This window comes from Macaca thibetana, chromosome 14, assembly GCF_024542745.1.
Source record: "Macaca thibetana thibetana isolate TM-01 chromosome 14, ASM2454274v1, whole genome shotgun sequence".
Taxonomy (NCBI): domain Eukaryota; kingdom Metazoa; phylum Chordata; class Mammalia; order Primates; family Cercopithecidae; genus Macaca; species Macaca thibetana.
The window spans coordinates 109,161,713-109,167,712 of record NC_065591.1 but is presented as its reverse complement, the minus strand read 5'-3'; the positions used below and the strand labels follow the sequence as shown (position 1 = coordinate 109,167,712).

At 51.0% G+C, this 6,000-nt stretch overlaps 1 protein-coding gene across 12 annotated transcripts in view; it reads right to left on the bottom strand.

Moving 5' to 3' along the window:
• Window positions 1-4,496: 4,496 nt before the first annotated feature.
• The window catches only part of CEP164 (centrosomal protein 164), an 88,486-nt gene continuing 86,982 nt past the window's right edge, over window positions 4,497-6,000 (bottom strand). For all 12 annotated transcript variants that reach the window (XM_050758960.1, XM_050758959.1, XM_050758961.1 and 9 more), the window contains 2 exons: window positions 5,831-5,953; window positions 4,497-5,676 (listed from right to left, as the gene is read on the bottom strand). In XM_050758960.1, coding sequence (XP_050614917.1) covers window positions 5,580-5,676; window positions 5,831-5,953 — 220 coding nt within the window. In that variant the 3' untranslated portion in view covers window positions 4,497-5,579. The remainder of the gene's footprint in view (window positions 5,677-5,830; window positions 5,954-6,000) is intronic.

The window sequence follows — 6,000 nt, the reverse complement described above, 5'->3', positions numbered from 1 at the left end:
ATCAGAGGTCAATCATCCCAATGATCCAGACCCAGTCCCCCTATCTGATCAGAGGTCAATCATCCCAATGATCCAGACCCAGTCCCCCTATCTGATCAGAGGTCAATCATCCCAATGATCCAGACCCAGTCCCCTTATCTGATCAGAGGTCAGGGCCAGGGGGAAACAATGGACGTGGATTTGGATGAAAGAGGTATGGTTCCTTCAAGAAAAATCAAAAGGGAGAGGACACTAACCAGCTGACTTGACCCAACCAAGGAAGATAGGAGGCGATCCTTCCTTCGGAGCCACCTTGTCCTAACCCTTGCCTCCAAACTGAGGCCATGGGTCCATCCCAAAAGTTATGTGCAGGAGCCTGATCTATTGTTATGCTCTCAGGCACCAGCACCTCCACAGACACTCTGCTACCCATCACCCTTTGCTCTATTTCAAGGAGCGCTACCCATCACCCTTTGCTCTATTTCAAGGAGGGCTGGGATCCCAACCCAAGCCTGAGGGTCAGAGAGAGCACAGCTGGGAGCCTCTCAACAGTCACCCTAGCCTCAGAGACCCTGGAAAGGGAGAGAAGGAACTACTGAACTCTCCAGGGAGTGTGCCTTCGTGGGGCCCCGTGGGGAAGGAGAATCAGGACTTTGAGGGCTGCTGGGCAAGGACACTCCTATACCCTCTCTAGAAGAAATGCCACCACATCTTCTGAAAGCACTGACAACAATCAGGGTGAAAAGTTTGATGGGGACAGTGTAATATGACCCCAAAACCAAGAGCTGGGGTTCTACTCCATGTAAGACATGGACTTTCTAACCCACAACGGAGCTAAGCACGCTATGGGGTGTATGCGTGCATCTGTAGTCATTTCCTCGCCTCCCACCTGATAGAAAATGTTGGCAGATTCTAAATTACAAAGACTCATATTTACAAATGTCTGCCGTCTCCTCAACCCTACTGTGATGTGAGCAGTGCTTATCACAGCAGGGCACCAGCACCTCTCTCCTTCTTTCAGGGTGGCTGTGATATGTCTCAAATAAATTAAGGCTCCCATTTCTTTTCTTTTTTTTTTTTTTTTGGAGACACAGTCTCACTCTGTTGCCCAGGCTGGAGTGCAGTGGCGCGATCTCGGCTCACTACTGCCTCCGCCTCCCAGGTTCAAGTGATTCTCCTGTCTCAGCCTCCTGAGTAGCTGAGGGACTACAGGTGTGTGCCACCACGTCCAGCTAATTTTTGTATTTTTAGTAGAGACGGGGTTTCACCATGTTGACCAGGATAGTCTTGATCTCAATCCACCCACCTCGGCCTCCCAAAGTGCTGGGATTACAGGCGTGAGCCACCGTGCCTGGCCAAGGCTCCCATTTCAATGGACTCATTTACCAGAAACAAACTACGTGTTTGATAACGTGTGTGCTGGCCCGTGTGAACCACCAGCTTCTTGGAAGGGGAAAGTAAGAGTGCATTGTTTTCAAACGAAAAAGACTAGAAAAGAAGGGAAGGCCTGTCTTCCTCCGGCTGTGGCAGTCCCTCAGGGAAAAGAAAGTTACACTGCCCTTCCCTCGGGGTGCTGCGTGACACACCTGCTGGAGAGGGCACGTCATGGGAGGGCAGGCAGGGGAAGCAGGCAGGAGATGCAAGAAAGGAGAAAGAAGGGGACTTTCCAATTCATCAGGACAGGGCTGATAGCAGGAACTCCATTTTTTAACCATCACTTCCCCACCTCCCCCAGAAAAGCTGGTAGTGGGATCTGCAATCCCCTCTCAGCACCCCTCCCCACCGGAGCCCTGTCTTGGCCCCCCAGCAGCCCTCTGGATGAGGCCACAGAGGCCGTTACCCTGCTTCGTTCCCAGAGTGTGGGTTCAGGCTGAGCTTGTGACCAGGGAAGACACAGGAACGGAAAGGACTTGTTCAGATGACAGCCTAAACCCAGGACGGAGGCAAAGATTATTTCCCCACACCACATACTGCTATTTTGTGTGGGAGTTTACTGGAAGGGCAGGGAGGTGGGAGGGGTCAGTGGGGGGGCGTCTGTCATCATTTCCAGCATTGTTCCCTGAAGAAAACCGTCAGTCAACCACTCACGACAGCTTCGGGCAATCGTCCAATCCTACATTAGGAGTGACCCATACTCCACCAGTAACAGGGAAGAGAATCTAAGCGTCCCTCCTTTTTATTTGCATAAAATCTCCAGAAGGAACTGGTAGTATTTTACCTTAAAGAGGGAGCACTAGATAACTCATGGAGTGACTTTTGTACCATTTGAATATCGAGTCATGTGAACATATAGTCTACTAAGAATATCCTTTAAAAAAAAAACTCTTTTCTGAAGCCCCGGGCCAGGAAGTTAGGACACTGGTTCTATTCCCACCTCTGCCACTGTGGCTGCAACTTGGGGCACCTCATGTAGCCTCTCTAGGCAGTTTCCTCTACTGCAAAACCTGAATGGACTGAACAAGTGATCCATAAGGCCCCACTATGGACCCCAATTCCTGAGGAAACCCAATCCCCAGTGTGGCGATGAGGAGGCAGGGCCTTTGGGGAGGCGATTCGGCTGTGAAGGCGCAGCCCTCATGACTGGGATTAGTGCCCTCAGAAGGGGCTGAATGAGCCAAGAGTCCTACACTTCTACTAGGCGAGGACGCAGAAGCTGCCCTCTAGGAACTAGAAACCACTCACCAGACAACAAATTTCTCAACACCTTGATCTTGGATTTTCAGCCTCCGGAACTGTAAGAAATAGTTCTTGTTTAAAAGCTACCTGGTTGATGGCATTTTGTCACAGCAGTCCAAACGGACTCAGTGGCCCCTTTCAGCTCCAAACATCTATGATTCTAGTCTCCTCAGCTAGATGCTAAAACCCATGAGAGGAGGGATGGGACAATTTTGGAATCTTCTGAAAAAGTCCCTTTGTAAACCCTAACCCAAGAAGGTTTTCCCCCAGCTAGAAGCCACCCCCTTCCTGCAACCCAGGTCTTCAGACCAAGCTGGCCAGGACTGTTCTGTGTGCCAGGAGGAGGACAGGAGATGCTGACACAGCAGAGCCTGGTTCACAGATCTCGACTTCCAGAGATCTGGGTTCAAATACTGCGTATGACCTTGGGCTATAGTGATACCACCTCTCTGAGCCTAAGTTGCCTCATGGATGAAATAAGAACACTAACATCATAAGATTAAGATTACTAACAATAACATATGAAAAGCATCTGGCACAAAGAAAGCACTCAACAAATGTTAGCTTGCTTCTCCTTCCCTCCCTTCTTTCCTTTCTTCCTTCCCCCCAGAAAGTGGCTAGGACGCGGAACTGGGTTATTTTGCATGTTTTGTCCTTAGGTTGGTTTTCTTATACAAATCCATATCATGTGGCCATCTTGGTTTGTTCTCCTAGCAATTCTGTTGCTGTAAACCCAAGACTGTATTTAGGCTGCTCACACCACTGGAGCAGAAAAACCCAGCTAACTTTGCCAGCTTAGGGACTTTGGGGACTCATCTTGCATTTTGCCTGCATGAGGAAAACACCAATCAGCCTTTGGGAAATGGCACCATGGGTCTCCAGCTGAGGGGGACTCATCTTGCATTTTGCCTGCGTGAGGAAAACACCAATCAGCCTTTGGGAAATGGCACCACGGGTCTCCAGCTGAGGGGGACTCATCTTGCATTTTGCCTGCGTGAGGAAAACACCAATCAGCCTTTGGGAAATGGCACCACGGGTCTCCAGCTGAGGGGGACTCATCTTGCATTTTGCCTGCGTGAGGAAAACACCAATCAGCCTTTGGGAAATGGCGCCACGGGTCTCCAGCTGAGGGGGACTCATCTTGCATTTTGCCTGCGTGAGGAAAACACCAATCAGCCTTTGGGAAATGGCACCACGGGTCTCCAGCTGATAGGTGGGAGAGCAGTGAAGGGGCAAAGGGAGAGATGGCGAATTCAGCACTTCCCAAGGACTGGCAGTAGGGAAGATAGTGCTCTGGGGGTGCAGGGATGGAGTGTGGGGGCACTGCACAAGTAGGGAGCTCAGCTACTTTACTGGGGACTCCAGGCATGTAAAGGTTCTCTGAGCCTTGGTTTCCTCATCCATAAAAACGGAAGAGAAAATATCTACATCAGTATCTACATTGTAGTGATGATTAAATCAGATACTACATAGGGCAGTATTCCATGAATATTCATTTTTCCTTCCTCCCTTTCTCAGGAAGGAGGCAAAGGCCTCCCAAAAGAAGCAGACACATTTACATGACTGCCTTGTAGAAAGTGGACTTTTAAGAGATTTAACTGATGCAGAAAACACCCAGGATTATCACTAGAGTTGGCTGCACCACAGAAGCTATTCCCAAAGCACACAGAATGAGCCACACGATGAAACGGAGTTTTCTATGCAGTGGGCTGATGCCTAAAAGGCATCTGAGGAGATCAACAGCCAGTTGCATCTTAGTTTCTTATTCCATGACCAAGAAATGAGTTGGAGGACGGAGGGAGTTAATTTGTGTGTTAGAGAGGCAAGGGCAACCCCACAGCTTGCAAAAAAACAAAAATAGGTGCATTTTATTTAAACAACGGAACAAACATCAGAGAGCATCCCCTGCAAAGCCCCCACCCAAGAGCCAGCTGATGGAAGCGGGGCTGCAGGACGCTCTGCCACAACGGCAGCATCTCCAACTGCACAAGACCCCTTGCTGCCAGGGCTGGGCACCAGCCTAGCCCCTTGCCTGCCTGCCTACCTGCCTGCCTGAGGCAGCCTTGGAATCAGGGCAGGGGTGGCACAGGTAGAAAAGACAGATGGAAACAATGCCCATGAATATATCCAACGTGTCCTAGGAGGAAAAAAACCGTCATGAGGACCAGAAGCCAACCCAATCTATTTTTGGCCTCCCAGAGAAGTTGTGTTGAGACCTGAGACTCCAGCTGAAATGGCTCCCTGAGGAGCCCCAGGGAGCAGGAGGGGTGCTCCTGAAGACAGCCCCCGAGGAAAACACAGTCCTGCAGAGGGACAGCCCCCAGCACCCTCTGGCAGGGCTCTGGACAGTCAAAAAGAGAAACGGAATGCTCAAGAAAAAAGGCATTTAAAAATTAAGAAAGAAAAGAAATACAAAAAAGAAAGGGTCTGATCTGAGGCTGAGGTATTGGAGATAGATGTGGTCCCAGAGAAACCAGGTCCCAGGGTACACACATGCTGGGGGTCTCTGTCCCGATGAACTAAGAACCATATGCACAACCTTCTTGGGAGCCCCGAGCAGTGCGCTGCAGGGCCAAGGAAACAACCAGCTCCAAAGGGACTCCCTGAGCCTCCGAAGGCAGCTCCTCTAACACCTCCCTTCCTCCCAAAGGGCTCCCGTCCCTGATGCCCCACAGCCACACCATCAGCTTGCCCTGTCAATGACAGGAGCTCGTTACAAGTCCGCACATTTTAGCCCGAGATAGGTTATATAGTCACAGAATGTGTGGCTTTACTGTTCCACTCAACCCCCTGGTCCCTGGTGGCTCCTGCAAGTCAAAGGGGGCAGAAGGGTGCTTCCTCAGATGGAAGAAGGCAGGCAGCTCCTCAGGCACTTGGTCTGGGTGGAGGAGAGGCTGAGCTGCCCCAAGCCCCTGCTCAGGGCCTCAGAAGCGATACACCTTCACTCTGTTGTGCTCATCGAGGCCCAGCTGCAGGAGGCTCAAAGTAGCTGTTGGCTTGGGTGTTGAAGAGAAGAGAGGTCTGGCCACAAGGTGAAGGAAAACTGCAGTCACTGGGCATAGCCAGGCAAGGGCCATGAAAGGGTCAAAGGCTGAACAGGATCCTCCTCAGCCCTTTAGGGCACAAGCCTGAGCCCCACAGCCCAGCCCGGTTTGGGAACCAAGTAAAAGGATACAACTTGGGGTCATTCTTGACACGTTCCAGCCACCTCCTGTTGGCTTCAATTATGCCCTGAAAGGTGGTGCTGCCCACCTCAGGGACTTGGGAATGGGAGTGCTGTAGGAGCCGGAGCTGCTCACTAGCAAGGAAGAGGAGAGCATGGGGGAGGGGAGAGAGGAGGTGTGG